General features: G+C 39.1%; 1 protein-coding gene across 5 annotated transcripts in view; it reads right to left on the bottom strand.

The window, feature by feature from the left end:
- ABCC5 (ATP binding cassette subfamily C member 5) overlaps positions 1 to 20,723 on the bottom strand; it is a 49,946-nt gene that overhangs the window by 13,180 nt on the left and 16,043 nt on the right. For 4 of the 5 annotated variants that reach the window (XM_085325162.1, XM_085325163.1, XM_085325164.1 and 1 more), the window contains exons 5-19: positions 15,917 to 16,150; positions 15,630 to 15,803; positions 14,196 to 14,343; positions 13,568 to 13,716; positions 12,803 to 12,910; positions 10,655 to 11,005; positions 8,514 to 8,585; positions 8,242 to 8,366; positions 7,582 to 7,654; positions 6,845 to 7,048; positions 6,023 to 6,166; positions 4,495 to 4,597; positions 3,630 to 3,814; positions 1,052 to 1,198; positions 533 to 662 (exon numbers count right to left, since the gene is read on the bottom strand). In XM_085325162.1, the coding sequence (XP_085181288.1) occupies positions 533 to 662; positions 1,052 to 1,198; positions 3,630 to 3,814; positions 4,495 to 4,597; positions 6,023 to 6,166; positions 6,845 to 7,048; positions 7,582 to 7,654; positions 8,242 to 8,366; positions 8,514 to 8,585; positions 10,655 to 11,005; positions 12,803 to 12,910; positions 13,568 to 13,716; positions 14,196 to 14,343; positions 15,630 to 15,803; positions 15,917 to 16,150 (2,347 nt within the window). Of the gene's footprint in view, positions 1 to 532; positions 663 to 1,051; positions 1,199 to 3,629; positions 3,815 to 4,494; positions 4,598 to 6,022; positions 6,167 to 6,844; positions 7,049 to 7,581; positions 7,655 to 8,241; positions 8,367 to 8,513; positions 8,586 to 10,654; positions 11,006 to 12,802; positions 12,911 to 13,567; positions 13,717 to 14,195; positions 14,344 to 15,629; positions 15,804 to 15,916; positions 16,151 to 16,614; positions 20,718 to 20,723 lie in introns of those variants that run through there. The other variant, XM_085325166.1, reaches the window with a different exon arrangement.

The raw sequence follows: 20,723 nt of genomic DNA, 5'->3' as shown, positions 1-20,723 counted from the left end.
AAAAGGTGAAAGGAAAAGAGGGATAGTCTTCAGAACAGACAGCTAGAACAACCTAGAGTAATTCAGTCTTACAGCATAACATCACTGACAAGGACAGTAGCTCCCCATAGCTTATTTAGCTGTGAGATGTATATCATCATTAGAGGTGTTTGTATCTTCTGAAATGCTAGTGATCTTTCTAATTATGCCCATTTGCAAGAAATAGCACTGATGCCACTCTGACCTGATTACCAGCTTTACTGTGCATCAGCTTCACCCTGACACTCTAAGTTCCCCTCTGCATTAGCTGCTAAGGGTCTATATGCAGCCTATAGCCATGAAAGCATATTTCTTCAAGAGAACAGTTAAACTTGGGATATCAGCTGCTTCTTACAAGTGTAACCCTGGTTTGCTCCAATTTCTGCTTTGTCTATTTGAAATAAATGCTTGCATAGATACAGGGTAGCTTCAACCCAACAGTAAGATTGTAGCGCATTAGGGAATTAACCAGGTCTGCATGTGGGGCTGTCTACCAACATCGTGAGAGACCTACCTTCATCCATATCTTTGGAAAATCTGTTGAGAATCCTTCCAGTTGGTGTAGTGTCAAAGAACTTCATGGGGCTACGCAGAATCCGTCGGAAGAGCTCATCRTGTAGCCTTGAGGATGCTCTGAGTGTTCCCTGGTAGCACAACAAACATTACAGTATTACCAAAGGGTGTTTGTCTCCCACATTTGCCTTCATATCACTGCCCCTCCACTGGGCAACAGAACATTCCACTGATATTCGCTCTTGAACCATAAGTATAGCTTTTTTCTTGCATTCTGAGCTTCCAACCAGTGGAAGGAAGCTATTAATTCAAACAGATGTTTAACAGTAAACATGACGCAGCCCCAAGAGATGACTTGATGGAAATCTTGCAACCCACAATCTGACTTCCTCAGGTTCTGAAATCTCTGTGAAATGACTCAGCGAACCACCACCGTGACAGCAGTTCTATATATGCAGAAACTGGGGGGAGGGGGAAGAGAGAGAATAGAGGAAAACCAGTAAGAAGTGCTGGCACCTACCTTTACAAAGACAACACCACGAACAGCTTTCAGGATCAACATGACTGCCATAGATAGAGCATAGATGCCAGCATAGTAATGCATGTGAGGGTTATCTTTCATACTGTTGCTTACAATAGTGTCATTTCCCAAAGTTACAGTGGTGTTCTGTGGGAAATTCAAGGATTTAGTGGTTAAGACAAGGATTAAACATGTACTCTTTTATACATAGTGGAATTTAACTGTTGTGCTCACATTATTTTTGATATTTCTTTAAAGTAAGCTCTTTACTTTTTAATTTATGCATGAAAATCTGTTGCCATTCAGGAGTAACAGAATCCCAAAACATTCCAAATTTGAAATCTTCTTGCAGTCCCTCACAGAAGGGTGGTCTGCTATTCCTAGGCACTAACCAGGTCTCGTTAGAGCCATTTTTCTGTCTGTGTACGCTTTGTTGATGCGACTTCTCACCTGAGTTTCAACGAGTCTCACACTGTGCCTCATTATGCTAGCTACTACATAGACCCTAGAGGAAACTCCACTCTTGACTTAGGCACATAGTCCCTATCATGTTTAATGCAGCTTTGCACACAAGTTCAGTATTTAAGAGCACAGAGACCTTTCTCCACTGTTAGCTAAATCAGCTAACATTTGCACTCTTGTACTTTGGTATATTAGACTCATCCTATTTTCCATCAAAGATGTATGTGATATTAGGGGAATTTCAGAATGGCTGTCAAATCACAGGTATTCCTTTYCTAAGGGACTAGCACTCCTATAAAAGGGTATCCCTGTCTCATGCTCACAGCACTCTGAACCCAGTGCAGCCCCTATTGTTTTCAAGTGGTGGGAAGCTTTTCTCCCACAAAACACTGCAGGCTATTTTGAGAACTGATTTCACCAGGCATCTTTTACAGAAGACATCCCCCAAGTGGCAGGTGCTGGCTAGAATGTTTTTGACACACAGCAGGATAGTAGGAAGATGCCAGAATTCCAAAGATCTTCTCAGAGCTGCATTAATATATGACATGACTTTATTTCAATTATTCATACAACACTAATCCACAGCAGATCAGTGCAGACCTGATGTGGCTCCAACTCTTCAAACTGCCATTAAGAACATACTAATTCTAATCACCTCCTTCATTAATTCATTAGCCAGCTGGTTATTTAGAGTGATTACATAGCATTTTTTTCTGAAACTGTATCAGCTATTAAATCAGCCTTCTCCATTTACATAGAAATTGCCAGTAAAGTCAGATCTGTGCCATCTCTGACTCTGTATTCTGCCTTTAAATAGTGCCAGCAATCAGACACTGCAAAAACAGAAGGTGCAAAATTTCCACAGTATATGGATGTGGGACAAGATATGATCTTTATTGTAGAGCTTATTGTAGTCAGAAATAGTTGAAATCCCAAAGCACGTTTTTTTCATTTTCCAAAATTCTTGTATGAACTGTAAAAACTCTGGACTCTTAATATTCATATTGACTGCTCGATCCCTCTTTAAACTGTATTTCAGGTAAGTCATTTTTTCATTTAACAATCATGTCAGATCATCTGGTATAATTTATCTTTCTCAGCTCCATACCATTCCTATCCATTGAACAGAACCATGTTTTTCCAATATACATTTCAATGTTCCATGAATATTTCAAAAAGCTTTCCCTAGCAGGGATACTTGACTTACAGATTTGTAGTCCTCAGCCTTTTTCCTAGAATATCTTTGAAAATACTACTGCAATAGGCACTCTCTTCCTGCAATTGCTGTGGTATCAACAGCTCCCTAAAAGATCACTATATTTGATTCCTAACCTTCCATTTCATGCCTATTATTTCTTGTGCTCTTCTAACAGTGCCAGATACTTGCATGCCACCATTCGTGTTTCACAGGACAATTCACTCTGGATGTGTTGTGCACTGTCTCCTTATCAAACACTGTTCCATAATTCTCTTCACTAGAACATTGTTACCCATTATCATCCCCTCTCTCTTTTATTCTTCTTTTTAATCCTTCAGTATATTTAAGGATCCCATTGTTTATTTAAGCATTGCTGCCTATCTGTGCTTTATTATCCCTTCTCTGAGGGTTTTTCCTTTAATTCTGTTGAATTTTGATCTTTAAATGCTACAAAACTCACAATCAAAGCTCCTAAAGGGAGAAAAATCCCAAAGYATCCCAGATCATTATATTCTTTAAAGGAACTCCCACAAATCATTTAACTTAAAGTCACATACTTTGACAAGAAAGACTATCCTGTTAGATGTAAAGTCACATTCAAATAAAAGCAATCACTAAAATTAGTAATTCCTCTGCAGCTTGTTGGCTCCTTTTACATTTTCCCTTCCTTTTCTTAGACTAACCAAGACAAAGAACAAGAGGGCAGTATAAGACTACTTGAGCTGTTATATCTTTCTTTTAAATGGAGCTCTCAGTTCTTGGAAATAACTTCTCTCTGGTGAGACTACCTCTTGGGGAGTTTTGTAACTTTCTTACATTAGGAAGAACCATTTATTCTCATAGGATTGCTCAGGATTACTATCAGTGAGAAATCCCCCTGTCCCTTATGTGTAAGGATAAAAATGCTATTAATCTTACTCCACTGCCTTGCTTGATCCAGAAACTCAGCCACCAGTTGCTAAAAGCTGTGCTGCCCACATTCAGCACAAAGAGTGCCATGATGATGAGAAAAGCAAAAGGACCTCCAGCTGCCTGAATGTAGATGCCGTAAACAGACCAAGGGACAGAGCCTTTGCCCTTCTCTTCCAGCTGCACCAATTGGCCTGTGAAACAAGAGAAGGGAGAAGTGAGTAAAGAAAAGTCATACCATGAAACTTCCGCAAGTTTGAGAACATTTGAGGAATTTTCACACTCTGTAGGATAGTTTCAAAAACCCAGCCATTATTTAACTGAGTTCAATGGGTCAGATAGTTTTGCAAAAAGTCACATTGCACCATCAGTCATTTGCATCTTAGTAGGACTGAAAAAGTTTGGTCAACACAGACTCAAATATTAGGCTGGTATCATCCTCACCACTGCTTCTTTTAATCCTACCAAAGTTTAAAGTTAACATTAAATAGAGAATACCCAAACAGAGGTCAGACCTTCATATTCTTCATACAAAAATGACATGGTCTCCCTGGGACTCTGCCAGTGCTAAGCTGTATACTCTGCCCTCTTGGGATAGAAGAGAAAGGTGGTGTGGGTGACAGGGCACTAAAAGTTCCTTTGTGCTTATGGTATCTGACCTGTGCTAGCCTCACTAAAAACATCATACAAGCACTCATGTTTACTGAATACTCTCTGATCACTGCTTGTGTGCCATCAATCACACTGGGCAACCAGGACTTCAGACAGCTTTTGAAACTTCAGAAGCACATTCACAACACACTTGGAAAGCAAAAGTTTTGAACTTAATTGGGGTATAAGGTAATCACAGCCACAAATCTGATTACACAGTTACCCTCTTCCTTCTTCACAACTTTTTCCTTCTTCATAGACCCTGCTTTGGTACTTTTATCCTGGGGTCTTTTCAGTGAACTGTTCGTGTTCTGCTTTATATTAATCTGTTAAAAAAAAAAAAAGCACTAAGCATACTAGAATATATATATATATATTTTAAACATATTCACATTTGAACAGAAACTTTTATAAGCTGCCTTCTCAGGAAGACAAATGCTCTCAATAGCTTAGCATTTGTATGAAGGACGATATTCCTCTGCCTGTTAGAGATGACTGCCAGCCCCGGTGGATTAAATTCTCATCTTCTATTGACCTGAACTGCTATCAGTATGTACTGGCAGTGTTGTCAGGTAATTCTAGGGTGACACTGTGCATGTACTGGTTGAAGGAATGCCGCTGCCAACGTAAAGATTTAATCATCCTTTGCAATAATAAACAATTTTATTAACAGTGGTTTTTTTCTGCCCATATACACACCCTAGAACTCCTCTCAGGAAACCTCATATGAAATGTTTCTCTTCCAAAATTTAACTGTTACTGTTCCAAAAAGAGCTCAAGTAGTATACAAAGAGCCGTTAACTTAGACTTCCAGAAATAAAACATCCAAACACTAAATGGCGCCCACAATTACTGTTCTAAACTTAGTCATCTTCCCACAAATGGAAATTACTATCTGTTCATCAACTATCTAGATCAATTCACTGAACTCCCCTATACACTGTCTTCCCATCCTCTACGTCAGGAAGGGAGATCTTAACACACGGCAAACTACAGAGCATCTAACTTCAATATACCTTTCTTAGTCATCAAAAAAGCAGCAAATTCACTAACTCCAAAAAATATCCTCAGGAAACGAGCAGAGAAAAGGAGGGAAAATTAAATTGCTGAAATTTTAAAGGCATGTCCTACTGATTGGTTCTTGTTATTTTATAGTTCATTTACATTTTTTTGTAAACATGAAAGGATGACCCACTGACTAAAATATAAATCCAAGTTAGGATTTAGAGCAATTACTTCAAAATAGAAGCAGTCTCAAGCAACAAGATTTTTTCCCAAAACTCCAAGAAACAAAGCATTTTCGGAGTTACATTTCCAACATTCAAATAAATTTTGGACAAGTTGCGTCATTTTTGCTGTGCCTCAGTAATCACGTGCTATGTGAAAGAGAAGTAAAGATCCAGAAAGAATAGTTGGACAAAGGTTGGATTATCTCTGAGCCAATTTGGAGGCAAGTTAAAATGAGGTGTATACAGAAAGAGTGGAGAAACTTTCTGCTCTGAGCATCACCAGGGAAAATAATACATTTTATTTCATATTCATTTCAGCTCACAAGCAAAGTTGATATCTCTATCGTACATCCCTCAAATACAAACTACAAAATAGGAAGTGCTAATAAAGCACAGAATATTCCATAGAAAATCTATGGGTCAGATCAACACAGGAAGTCATTTTCCAGTCTTCTTCAAACTACATCATTTGGTTTATCTCATTAGAAAAGTTAGAGAACTTTAAAATGTAAAAACAAGTACCTCAATATGTGGTGTTTCTCCCAGCTGTAGGTTATTAAAAATGGTTGCATAGTCACCATTTAAATTCATCAGTTCCTCATGACTTCCTCGCTCAGTAATGCAGCCTTCTTTCATGAAAATCACCTCATCACAATCAACAAGATACTAGAGAAAATAGCAGTGAGAATAAGCCTTTATTATGTCCAGTAATTGGATACATACCCACCTGAGTTTTTTTCCATAACTTAAAGACATTTGGTGGTGTGGAGTAAGATGAAGTAACAAACCTTTGAGGTACRGTTTTGTTTTGTTTTAATATATTTATCCATTTCTCTTTTTAAAGGTCCTGCATTGACTAGAGTACCATGATTACTCTCACTCTATATGCACAAAAATTGTGTGTTCTATCACAGACAATCTATTATGGAAGACAGAATTTAGGATATTTAAATTCTGCAAATCCTGATATACCGATTAGTATTATTTCTGTGCACAAAATACAGCAAAAAAATCCCAGAATACATCACTGATATCAAATCTAAGCATTTTCTGATGCGATAAACCAACTTTATGGCAAGAAATGTTTTAGAACAAGGTATCTGTATTTCTGGTAAGTTTTCTTTAGCTAAGTACTACCAGTACCCATCAGCCAAGTACACACCAGTATCAGCTAAAGAATCAGATTGTGCTCTGTGCATACTTGCAAACCTAGTTTGTTAATCTAAATCATATATCCTAGAGAAACAAGGTTGTGCTGTAACAGATCAGAGCATGGAGTCTTTTGTATGAAAAGAACTGACTAAAATAGCATTTCAGGAAACTCGAGTATGAGAGATGTTGTACCTGAAGCTGATGAGTGATGAAAAGGACAGTCTTTGACTTCAAGTGCTTCCTTATTGCACTGTTAAAAATATGATTTCCTACGTGAGCATCTAAGGCACTAAGAGGATCATCAAGGATATAAATGCTCCTATCACTGTACAGTGCTCGAGCCAGACTGATTCTCTGACGCTGTCCTCCACTCAGGTTAGCCCCTCGTTCACCAATCTGCACAGATATAAACCCATTATTTTGGCTTTACAAGACCATGCAGCACAAAAAAAAAAAAAAAAAAAAGCTTGTGAGGTGACTGAAATGTGAAACAGATCATACAACACTACATGCATTCTATAGCCTTAAGCATCCACTTCTTTGTGAAATGTATTATACAATCAACAAACTGAAGGCTAATATGCTTCAAATATGACAGTAGTTCTTTGCTTATTTTACTTATTGTATTAACACAGTCATGTTTTTCTTAGCTATTTTAAATCAAGTTCAAATTGGGCCTGTAAAAGCAACTAAATTTATGACACAATGAAAAATTCCCAAACTATCAACTTCCAAATCAAAAACATGACACAGCTTAGTTTCAGTAGTCCAGGCCTACACTGATAAGCTCAGGAAGTTGCAATATCACATTCAGAGCTTGGCTTATATGCATACCAGACTGATGTTCCCCTCATCCCAGTCTGGTTTGCCAAGCCAAAATCCTACATTTCTCTATCCACTAATTAATTTATTACAAACAAAATCTGTACCTCTGTCAGGTCCCCATTTGGAAGGATGGCGAGGTCAGGTCTCAGACAGCAACCATTCAACACAGTATTATATCTAAGGAAAAGGAGGTAGATCAACAGTAAGGGTTCCCCCTCACCCCCACAAGGTGCCTAGCTAACACACCATCATTTCACTTTTTACATAAACATTAGACATTCCCACAGCCTAAAGCAGATGATCCGCTTTGGATTCCCAAGAAACTGAGGACAGCAATTCATTATCTACTTCTGAAGTACTGTGTAGGTAAGGAGGCAAATTCTTTCCAGCGATAATCAGCATAGAACCCAGGGAAGGCCCCCACTCGGAAAGGGCCACGTAAAGTGTTAGCACACGGCAAGCAGCAGTTGTTGTGTTTAGAAACGGTGATGCAAGAGCAACTAACACTTCAGTGTTGCTCTGCAGTAGCTATTAGAGAGGTCAGACAGTACCGCACCATGAGCTATGGCCCCCACTGAAAACAAACGATAACAGAAGCACTGACAGCCATCAGCCAGACTGACCACAAATAGGAGAGTAGGCTCTTAAAGGAAACTCATTTAAGTATTAAAGACAGACTCTAAAGTAGCAGACTACATTAAATTTTCCCACACTTGGGTCAAGAATTACTAAATTGTCACAAAAATCAAATCGTYCGAACAAACCTTTCTTCATCATATTCCTTTCCAAAGAGAATGTTGTCTCTAAGTGTCGCATTGAGAATCCAGGCCTGCTGGGCCACATAAGCAAATGTTCCACTTACTGCAATGCTACCCTCCAACAGGGTCATCTGCAATAGAAGAAAAAACTTTAAAATTATGTCATTCCATGTTTAGAATAGCCTTTCTTCTACAGGATACAATGGGAATGAACTCACTTTTCCAAAATAAGTGAAATAGGAAAGAACAGCATGGCAAGTCAAAACAGAATTTCTCACCTGTCCTAAAATAGCGGAAATAAGTGAAGTTTTTCCGCTCCCCACACTACCACAAATTCCAACAAGTTTTCCCTAGACAGGAAAGAAAAAAGAAAAGTTATTATGGTACTCATTACTTACATTCCCCATCCTGTTCAGAATTTGGACAATCTACAGTACCTCAGAGGGGACAGCAACACATTAATGCCAGCTGAAAAAAAGGCACATCAAATTGAAAAAGAAAAAAAGACTGAATCAATATGTTAACTCAAGAAAAATAAACAGTGAACACTATCCCATTACAGGCTAAAACTGAATGAACAACACAGGTGAAAAGCAGTATGTTTTAAGAGCAGTTTTCTTTGATGGGGCATGGGACAGCTCCCAGAGAATGCTGCACTCGGCCCAAAGCACCAAGGCCTGTCTTAACAGAAGACACTGAGCTGTTTCCAAGAACTTAGTCCAAAAGCAGACTTTCCACTGCCTTCAGTAGGTGAGAGCTCCAAACAACTCCCCGCCCAAAGCCTTCTCCCAAACTCTCCCCTCCAAAAAACTCCCCCTCTCCACCATTCCCCCCCCCCCCACACACACACCAAAAAGTATCTACAAGTATCTTGGTAGCTGCATGGATTGTATTAGTACAGTATCCAAGTACCAGACTGTAATACTGTTTTATTAAGAAAAAGATGGAATGTATTAAATGTGACGCTTTTTCTTCAACATTTTACATGCTTTACTCATCTTGAAATGAGGACTCCAGCTGCTTTTAATTTCTTGAAAATCCCTCTGTATCATTCTATTATACACAGATTCTCAGGGAGGAATTAACTACACATTCTTCAATTAAAATCTACTTTTATGTTCCATTAGAACACCCAATCACTAAAATGTTCATCCAGAGTATGGATGAAAGCCCACAAAACTATTAAATTGTTGCAGAAATAAAACTTCTACTGATATCTCCGTTGTCCCACTGATTCTTTAAGTTCCRTGGTCATACACTGTATTGAGTGATACAAACAGCAAAATCCCCAGTTAAATGCAACAGGATGACAGCTATATGTCCTACAGTGCTTCACAGGCTGTTTGCRGGAACTGTTTGCTAAAAACCAGCACTGCTGTTCACATCAAGATCAGGTACCACACCCTAGCTACTACCGCTGCCATGGATATTACAGAAGTGTACAAAGAGCAATATCACAGAATCACAGAGAGGGTAAGGTTGGAAGGGAGATCATCTAGTCCAACCTCCCTGCTCAAGCAGGGTCACCTACAGCATGCTGTGATTGCATCCAGGTGGGCCTTGAATATCTCCACAGAAGGAGACTCCACAACCTCTCTAGGCAACCTGTTTGAGTGCTCTGTCACTCTCACAGGGAAGAAATTCCCCCTCACRTTCAGGCAGAACTGCCTGAGCTTCAATTTGTACCTGTTGCCTCTTGTCCTGCCRCWTGGCACTACTGAAAAGAGTTCAGCCCCATCCTCTTGACGCYSTCCCTTCAGGTACCTATACACATTGATAAGATYCCCTCTCAGTCTTCTCTTCTCAAGGCTAACCAGGTCCAGCTCTCGCAGCCGTTCCTCATAGGAGAGATGTACTAGTCCTCTAATCATCTTCGYAGCCCTAYGCTGGACTCTMTYKWGTAGCTCCATGTCTCTCTTGTACTTGGGAGCCCAAAACTGGATGCAGTACTTGAGATGAGGCCTCACCATGGCTGAGCAGAGGGGCAGGATCGCCTCCCTTGACTCTTCTTCCTAATGCAGCCCAGGATACCATCGGCTTTCCTGGCCACAAGAGCACATCGCTGGCTCACAGTCAACTTGTYWTCCACCAGCACTCCCAGGTCCTTCTCTGCAGAGCTGCTTTCCAGCAGGTCAGCCCTCAGCCTGTACTGGTACACGGGGCTATTCCTCCCTAGGTRSRGGACCCTGCACTTGCCCTTGTTGAACGTCATGAGGTTCCTCTCCACCCAGCTCTCCAGCCTGTCCAGGTCTCTCTGAATGGCAACATAGCCCTCAGGTGTATCAGCCACTAATAYGCTCCAGTGTATCAGCCAATATGCTGTGCTTCATGCAAAAATACACAGTTCTCTATTCCAAGGGACAGACAGGAAAAAAAAATCTTTTGAGAGCCCAGATTAATTTCTCCTCTCTTTGCTTACCTTTTCTATCTCCAAGTCAATGTTGTAGAGAGTCCTCTGAAGCCGAAGATTAACCAGGTGGATGATTTTGTTCTCCTCTTCAGGGCTAGGATGGTCATCATTGTCCACTAGAAGATGCCCCTTCTGCTCTGCCAGCACAGCTTGCTGTCCCTCRTTCTGCAGCTTCATTTTCTCTTTCTTGCCCTTCAGGACTTTCTTGTCTTTTTTCACTTTGGGGGTCAACTTTGGTGAGCTCTGGATGCTGGCATGGGAGAAGTCCCAAGCCAAGGTAGCATTTTTCACCTCTATCGCGGTGTGAGGATTGGCTGGTTTTTTCTTTATCATATGAACCTCTTCCATTAGAAATAAACTCTGATAGGAGTTGTGAGAGAGGTGTAAAGATGAGACACCTGGTCAAGACTGGGAGACAAGCCTATGGCACACTCACGCAGCAAAACACATCAGGCTATACAGTGGGAGGAAGCTGAAGAGCAAAAGGTAGCTCATTAGTGTAAACTAACTCCAGGCCTGCTAAGTGGCCTGGGTATTCCTGGATGTGGTGGAAGCACTTAGATACAGTAAGATTTTTAGAGAMTTGCAATATTCTGGATGGGAGAGGCTTATTCTTGTAACACTGTTTGTGATTCCAGCTCTAATTTCCAGGCACAAGATACATGAGCAGAATATGTGGGTTGGAGAGCAGAGGTCACCAGGAGGGAAAGTGACTTACTTGCCCTGCACACCAGCTCATTACAGAAGGAGATGGAATGACTTACTGCAGCCTCATACAGAAGGGGTACATTTGCTGCTGGGAAAAAGTAATCTGACTTGGACGATCTTGCACTGCATGACAATAATAATCAAGCCATTAAATCCATTGTATCGTGTTCTCCACCACATCCATCAATATTTATAATCAAAACAGTAGGAAGAGATTTTTCACACAAATAAACTACAAAATAAAATGATTTCCATTTACATAACCTATGTTATGAACTGAAAAGCCTTTTGCAATTACAGAAATCTCAAATTCCAGTCTTACTCTTGTGATTGCTATGCCTGAGTATCCTTACAGACGTATGATTCATTCATTTACAGAACCAGAAAGCCAATTAGATTTTTGTGACATTACAGTATCCTCACTTTGTGTTACACTCCCTAAACAAATACACTGCTTACAGTCTTAAATTGTAAACAATTTCACCTCTCCTCGTTTTCCCCTAAAAAAATCCTTTCAGTGTAACTGGATTTAAGAAAGCCTGATTTAGTGTGACTCATACAAAAGATTAAACAAACATGCTCAAAAGCAATGAGATCTCTCAATCACTCTGCAGATTATATTCCTCTCATTCAAATGTGTTTCAAGAATGGAATCCATTCTGTTCTTTTCCCGTTCTATCACACGGAATCCATATACTTGTCAGTATTTTCACATACGGAGTCACTATCCTATTTGGAAATAGCCTTGCAATGCACTATTGCCTCCAAAAGAAGGCAAAATAAAGGCCTGTCCTCTGAGTTCATACTAAGTACACATAGTGTATTTATTCACAGGGATTGAAGAATGAAATAGGAGTACTTGTGTCATCTGGACTATAATTCTCTACCCTAGATTTCGTTTAGTTGGATCACAACTGTCTATTATTCATATAACGAGCAAGAATTTCAGTCACACCTAATCCACTCTGAAAACACAAAAGCACTGTTCTTCATGACTACGAGTAAAACACTACTGATTTGTGCAAAGACAGCCAATATAACGCATGTGACATTTCCAAAAGGAGTTTCACTGGTGAAATGCAGAATTTCTTTGTAGGCATGCTGCACCRTCTTTACACAGGGACAGTTTTAAAAGAGTATAACAATTATTATACTGTGAGGCACCTAGTCCAGCATCTCATCTCTAACAGGGGTCAACCTAAAAACTCTGCAATCACTAAACAAGAACATTTTGCTTCCCATAGTGGTATTATCTTAAATCTCTAATATTCTTCGATTGGCTTTGCATCCCTTTTGTGGGATATAATAATCTGGAGTAGTAAGTGTAAAGAAGAAGAACTCCTCAGACATTGAAACAGCATTGGCTTTAAAGTGTCCTGTTGGCATCCATTATACACATACAAAACTCCATACCGACAGATAAAAGCATAAGGCCAAAGGACTGCTTACCTTAAATCTGTCAACAGAAACAGACGCCTCAGATAGAGACTTCACTGAGAAAGGTGTTACTTTTAGAGCAAAAGTCATTGAATTAAACACAGTGACCACTGTGAATGCCTAAAAACAAGACAAGGAAGAAAATCATATTTGATGCAATTTACCCACTAGCAATTCCAACCTTCTAAAGGTACATAGCAGCAATTCAGACCCATGGAAAAGGTCCACAATTCAAGAACAGCCATTTCAAGACTGAACACATTCTGGAACAGCAGAAAGCAGCAGATCCATCCAACTCTTTCCCCAGTGTTTTGTAACAGACCAATACAGACATCTTCAGTGTTTGCAGGTCCACTGAAAGTGACAGCAAAATTCTGCATTTAGCTATTACTTTTTGAAAACCTGTGCTCGAATCCTGTCTTAACTCACAAAAAGAGATGGATCTTTGCTGTTTGCATCCAAACACATTAAGACAGAAAATGTCCAGTAATCCCAATGCCCAACCAAAATAGCACCTAAGAATGCTAGTTCATTTCAGTTCAAAACCTGTCCTGGAGAAGGTCAGGGCTCAAACAGCACTGTGAAAGCTTTTTGCACAAAATGCAACAATACATCTGCTGCTGTCAACATTCATCAGATATTCATTTTTGTGAGCCAGTTTATGAACAAAGAACATGTTAAAGAGATCTCAAGTATCCTCATTGCAGCTTAATGGAAAAGCAATTGTAGTAATATTGGAAAGAATATTTTCAACATTTTGACAAGCTAACCAGTTACCTGAGCTGCTGTAAGATCGTAGCCAAGGATCATATGGACAGAAAACGTCACCACACTGGCAATAACTACAACTATGGGAGCCACGCCCACAGTGATGCTCTGGAAGTAGCCTGCACGCTCTAAGATTTTACGTTCTTCCTCCCGAATTTCTAGAAATATAAATAGGGGCACCACGTTTGAAGTAGGAGTCAGAGGGGTACATAAACAGCAGACACTATCCACAGCACTAGAAACACCAAAGAGGCTTAACTTTACGCTTTAGCATTTATCACATACCACCCTGTAAGAACCACAGTTAGAGAGGCAAATATAATTGTAAATTTCCATAACAACAGAAGTCTTTTTACTTTTATCAAAAATGAAGCAGTCTGCATATTAAATGATTTATAAATAGAACAAAATTTAAAAATTTGAGCAAAGTCACACACATTATTATGCTAGAAGGTGAAACAGGACTGCGTTCTTCCAGCCCTTCATGCCTGAGAGGAACATGAGCTTGAGGAATGGTTGTGTTATTACATTGCATTTGCATCAACATTTTGGTACAAAGCTAGGAGGACGCACCAGGATAGTAAGCAATGGAGCATTTGTACAAAAGGAAACATTTACAGATTGTGTACAAACTCACTTTGAACATTCTGAGAAAACGCTTTGACCCAGGCATACATTTTAATGAACTTAATGTAATTAAGAACTTCATTCATCTTTTGCACACGTTCATCTGTTGTTGATACACATTTTCTTCTGAAATAAGCCGTGAGGCGTGATACAAACATCTGAAACAAGAAGCATCACCACACAACATTAGCAGCGTCTCCAAAATGGCAAGTACATTSAAGTACTCCTAACTACCATGAAAAGCAAATTTTGAATCTGAAACAGGATTTCAGTGACGGGTCAAGARGGCTGTCATTTTGACATAAACAGTATCCTCCCACCCCATGTGCACTGAACACTAAGCTCATAATAAGAAGTCTCAATAAAAACAAAATTGGTGAAAATAAAGCAATGGGCTTTTAACAATATTGAATAGTACTAGGTTCTTTAACGTTTCTGAACTTCCAAATACATCAACCTTAAGACAAACTAAACTAGTCCGCATAATCACATGAGCATTTGGTCCTAGAAGGTATAAGAAAGAGCTGGACTTTACACAGCCAGATCTAGTTTTACAATATGCCAGTGCTAGGAGGTTCTTAAACAATATTAACATCTTTACCAAAMCAATCTAAAAAGAAATAGTTGTTCATGTGTTCCTAAGTATTTTTCATTTGTACTTTCATGCCATTCCTTTCCTGAAATGCAAATACAACTCACTTCATTACTAAGTATCCTACTCTGCCATCCTTTTCAAATCTCCTTCAATACAAAAAGACTGCTGAAAAGAAGTAGCAAAGATGATCAAACCCTACCCCTTCTCATTACCTTTTTTTGGAACATAATTCCCATTATGTTCATCTTTAACGTTCTGCAGATAAATTAGACTGAAGTGGACCTCACAGTATTCTGCCTCTCTGCTTTTTAAAATGGAGATTCTGAAAACAGTGACAAATCCTCAATAGCCTTACAGCACATTTTAGAGGCAATAAGATTTTGGCTTGGACTAGCCTATTTCACAGCTAAGCAGAAGTAGAGGCAGTAGCATCTAACCAAGAACACTTCTCTCTCAGATGGGTGCTCTTCAGTATCTTTTAAGTGTGGTGTGCTCTTGACTGAAACATGTAATACTGAGCCTCTCCCCTTTGTACACAACCCAAGGCCTTCTGTCTTCTGAGACTCAACCACAAATACTTGAGCTTTGCTCATTTCAGTGTAACTTAGCTATGCACATTTATCTCAAAGTCTAATCTGATCACTTTATTTCCATTTTCTAATTTCTTTTTACCACTGTTGAGTTTTGTGTTTCTAAATTTCTGCTTTTTATGCTATCTTTGGGAACAACTTCAGTATCATGTAGCACCATAAATGGGCTTAACCTAGTTCAACACTTTTTCAGGACTATACATGTCTGAACTAAGAAAAATTAAGCATCTGAARGATTACTGAAGTCTTTTTAACTCACCATTGCTGGGTAGAAAAGGATGAAGACAGCAGAGCCCAAGAAGCCTGTTGGACCCAGAATGATCACATTATAAACCATTCCTAAGATAGCCACAATAGGGCCCCCAGCCAACAAGCTGCCAACTGCTGCAGCTTCAAACATCCTTTGACCATCATTGGAACAAACATTTATGAGCTGAAAAATACATATAATGGATTATTTAGGTTTTCAGACACAGCTCACCCTCAAAGGAACATACAGCATATCTCTTTCCATTTTGAAGTTTTCAAAAAGATACCACGGCTTACCTCTCCAAGAGACTTCTCCTTGATATTCTTCAGCTTGAGAATTTTCTTAAATGCCATTGTCAAGATAGCTCCACGCAGTCTAACCCCCGTGCGGTAATTTAAAGCCCAGGTTAGTGCAAGGGACCAGGATCGCACTATTTCTGTCATAAAGATGCCAAAAACTAAAAACAAGCTGTACTGCAGGTTGGACTCGCTCTGCTGTGTATATTCCAAGAGATGTTTCACAACGAATGCCTACAGGAAGAAATGCAAGCCTGCATGAACACCCATCATCCCAGACGACCATGCAACAACTTTATGTTAAGTTAGAAAATAAGTAGGCTACTTTGCTTTTAAAAGAGCCATTTGAAATAGTACCTTCTTTCTAGAAGTAAAAAATGTCAATAAAAGGAGTACTGTAATAGAAAGCCCTGCTGAGAGCCAAGCACCAAGTCAAATTTGGTAAGTAAAAAGAGTTTAATTTGGGACCACATCCCTTTTAGCACACTTCTAATCCTCAGTGTCTTCTAACTTAACATAAATCTGTCAGCTGAAAGCAATGCAAATATGCATTATCATATAGAAGAGTTTTAAAATATAGTCACTATTTATACATCTGAGCACATTAAGAGACATTCCTTTACATGACATTAAGACCTTTCTTATTTTATCTTTGGTTTGCTTCAAACGTGCTTATTTGATAAAAAGGAACAATGTACCTACAGTTGTAGTGGGGAAGAGTGAGAAGGACATTTGCAAAACATTCCTGGAAATAAACATCAGCAGTTTAATAGTAAAGAAAAAAACAAGCAGAAAGCACAAGGTATGTAACACCATAAAATCATTAGGGGCAGGGGGAAAAAAAAAAGGAAAAAATTAACCATTCACTTCCTCCCCATCCCCTCTCCCTCCAAAACCATAAACACTTTACCTCAGGAATCACATTTCAAACATAACCTGCAGAAAGAAGGTAGCCCCCAAACCACTGATTCCCACTTCCAGCTCTTTGTGGTCCAGCGGCACAACATAACATCATATAACTCAAAATCACCAGCAATATTAAGTACTATTGACTGAGAAACAACAGGTTTTTATTTGAAACAGAGTGCCATCTTAAAATGACAACATCTCACAAACACTATACAAAAGGTAGAGCGCATTGTATAAACATACAATCTGCACATACAGGATAATTATAAAGGGCTAGTATCTAACAGTCAGTCTTAGCCTCAAAAACAAACTGGATTTGAAACTATACACAAAAAAGATACAAAATCAGAACCAATATACGTTCATGAAGTCCAAAAGGAAGTCAAACTTGCAGATGCCAGTGGGGAGGGATTTCCAAGGTTGCACAGATTCTGAAATCTGGTTTAGAAAGTATGCTACAAAAGGCTTCATATATAACAAAAGGAGATTTCCTAAAGAACACTTCAATAAATGATGTTTTAAGATGTTGGTGCTTATGATATGCTAATACAAAGCAGAGGATTACCTTTGCCCACAAAAACAAACAAACAAAAAAAAAAATCTGAGATCAAAGAAAATATTTGAGAAGCCTTTCAGTCCGTTGAAGTCCTCTTGGCTAAGCCAGGTTTTGCAAATAAGAGTTCTCTACAGTGTGAAGAGAGAGGGAAAAAAAACCAAACCCCCATTATTTCAGCAAAGGTATCAATAGCTATAGCCCAGCACCAAATAACAGAAAAAAAACGGAGATAAAATTCATCTGTTCTGAGGAAAGTAAGTCTGTATCTCAGAACCAAGGAAACATGCTGTAAATAATTTTGGTCTTTCATTTTCCCAGGTGTGAATTAAAGCCAGATGTCCATCAGGTTCTAGAATGGCCTCTGAGAAAATTTACACTTCGATCCCTGAACAAATGTGAGGAGCTCACATTCACAGATCTATTGCATTCCAACCTTATCTTTACTTGGATTTTGTTTTACATCCACTGTTTGGACACAACTGCATACAGTTGGTTTGCAGTTACTAAGAAGATTACTGACTTCTTTTTCCAGTATTCAATCCAACATATGCAACTGAGTCACTGAGCAGTGGGGTGAAAATCCCCCTTATTCCTCATGAGCTGTAACTCAGCATGGTCGCAGGCTGCAAGCATTTTCTCGCACACCACAGCATTGCTGAAAGTCTCCAAGAGAGGATGTATAAAGATAGAAGATGTTTCCTGGGGTCTCATTCCTCTCAAAACTTTAGTGCAATTTTTCAGCACTGTTTTATAGAATCAGCATCTCCCGTGATGAAATAGAGACCAGCTTACATTATATCTCCCCCTCCCCCCTCCAGAAGAAAGAAGAGAGGAAACAGCAAATCAAAGAATTCTGAAGAGTGAGAGGAAAATTGTCGCACAGAGATAACATTTACATCTGAGAACATACTGTTTGAATTCAAACTAATTTAATGAAAAAAATGGAGCATAAAGTTCTTTACAAAACAAGCAAACTACAGTACAAAAAACCCCCTCAATTTCAAACTAAAAGGGAAAAGGAATTCCTGTGACTATCACCGTAGTAGCTGATACTAGCTGCTTGGCTGTCTTAAGCATTCTCATTGAATAAACATTACCTTACCTTTGCTCTTGGCGTCGGCTCTGCCCAGCAGGACTGCCGCATTCTGACGCGGAAAACAGCCATCCTGAAAATTCTAAAGAACAGCTTCTGTCACTGGTCCCACTGCAGCGCGGGTGTCCCCACCACAGCCAGTGCGCGACAGCACAGTGCAGGCTGCAACTGGAGCCAACTGGGAAAGTGGTAAACTTACCTCCAGCAGCTTACCACACCCCCTTCCAATAACTGACCAAACTGTCAAGCTGTACTCCACTGAGATAGCAAGTTTCCCCATCTCCCAAACTGGAAGAATAGCTCTGAACAGTTGCAAACAGGTATATTGTTCAGACCTGGAGTTAAACTGATTGTGCTTAGAGAATCAAAGAACTTTGTTGCTCCTCAACTCAAACATGAAAGTTTTGGTTAACTGGCAGCAAATATTCACTGAAGATAAGTATTATCTCACCTATACTAGTACATTCTGATGGTTATTACAAGGCAGTCTGACACATGCAGCTGTCTTTCACCAGACTACAGGTTTAGACACTGTGCCAGATGTAAAACTTGTCAAAATAAAAAGCAGAAGATCCTTGAAGGATCTGCCTGATATCAAAACACCTAGACAGGAAGCCTGCAACAACTCCCTTCCAGCTATAACCATCACAATGCTCATGAGAAAAGCCACAATTGTTGGCTGGCATTTTAAGGTCATAAAAATTCAATTCAAAATTTTGCCATGTAACATAGCGTTTAACTCCATTTTGATAATTTTTGCCAATACGTAAGGTCAAATCAAGTGCTTTTCATGATCTCCCTTTCCACCTTCAAGTGACTGAAAGGGTATAACAATACAGGAAAGCACCAATACTTCAGAAGAGACAGCATAGGCATATCCATGAGGCATGCCGTTCTAGCAAACAAGGAGGAGGGGTGGTAAAGACTYATTTTTCATGCCAAACGATGGAACCAAAAAGGCATGGTTCATTATTCAGAGGAAAGTATAAGATTGCCTACAAACAGGCATATGTCCATAGATAATTTTAAAATATCCAAATCAAGCATCAATAGCAACCTTAGCCCCCAACTTAGTCAAGTTGGTTTCTTTTTCTCCTCCTCCTCCCCCACCATTCAGTAGTTTGGCTGTGACAGATTGAGGAAATTACTCTAAAGAAATTAGGGGCAACCCTGCTGCAAGTTCTCTGCTAAAGATAAAAGCAGCTACTAAAGCCCTGTAGTGAAACAACGACAGAAGCTCTTCTTGGGGAAAGCTAGTGCTGTTAAAACCTTAATCATGATTTATTGTTAATTACCAAAATATGTTCAAATGTTTTATAAAGAACACAAGCTACTATAAATTATTACTGTGAAAATAGTACCACAAAAACATTTATTGTTATTCATATTACATGAAACAAAGCAAACTTTTAAAAGGTTTAAAAAGCAAGACATTTTTATAAGAAATTTAAAAGCAGGAAAACATTTTAAAAAGACATTTCACCTAAGAGTGCACCCAAGTGTACTTACCCAAGAAATGAACCTTCAGCTTACCAGCACACTGAAACGTGTACTACAAGCAGTAATAATGCTCCTACTCCTCAAGGGAAATGTGTAGAGAATAAATTTAGTCAAAATTTCAACTGCAAATCTGCACAGTATGTGCAACAAACAGGTGACAAAAATGRTGTGAATGTCAAGTCCCATATGTTGTATCTTCATTACGACCCATAGCAACAAACAGCAGCAGTTCCTAGAGGCAATGCCATACTCTAACACTTATACCTGAAACCTGTCTGACCATTCTCTGTAGGATCAGCAAAGACTATACCCACAGATTTCTCCAGACCTGCTTACATAAGTTTTAATTAGTGCACTAATAAAATTGTTTGGTTCCACCTCTTGAAGACTGTGCTACTAATGCCAATAATCTAAGATTAATGTTCTATCATACTGAATTTTATTACAAAATAAATTTACAAAATCAAAAATAAAATACAATCAAAAGATCTCCACATAAGAGTTTAATGTAAAAAGACCACAAACCAGTTAACAAAGAACTTTAAACTAAACTCAAAAACAAAGTGAAAAACCAAGCGTTAATTTCTTCCAAGATACCTAAACTTCCCCTCCCTTCTCCAAAAACTTGGTCTCAGTATTCAGCAACTGATCCATCAGCTGTAAGAAGCCTGTCTTAGATTATCATACCACTTTGGAATTTTGCCTCATCAGAATTTCTAACTAGTCAAAACATTTAAGTGACTCTGCAT

The sequence above is a fragment of the Rhea americana genome, unplaced genomic scaffold (genome assembly GCF_003343005.1).
Source record: "Rhea americana isolate MKP2758 unplaced genomic scaffold, rheAme1 scaffold_96, whole genome shotgun sequence".
NCBI classification, from domain to species: domain Eukaryota; kingdom Metazoa; phylum Chordata; class Aves; order Rheiformes; family Rheidae; genus Rhea; species Rhea americana.
This window is presented reverse-complemented; position numbering and strand designations above follow the sequence as displayed.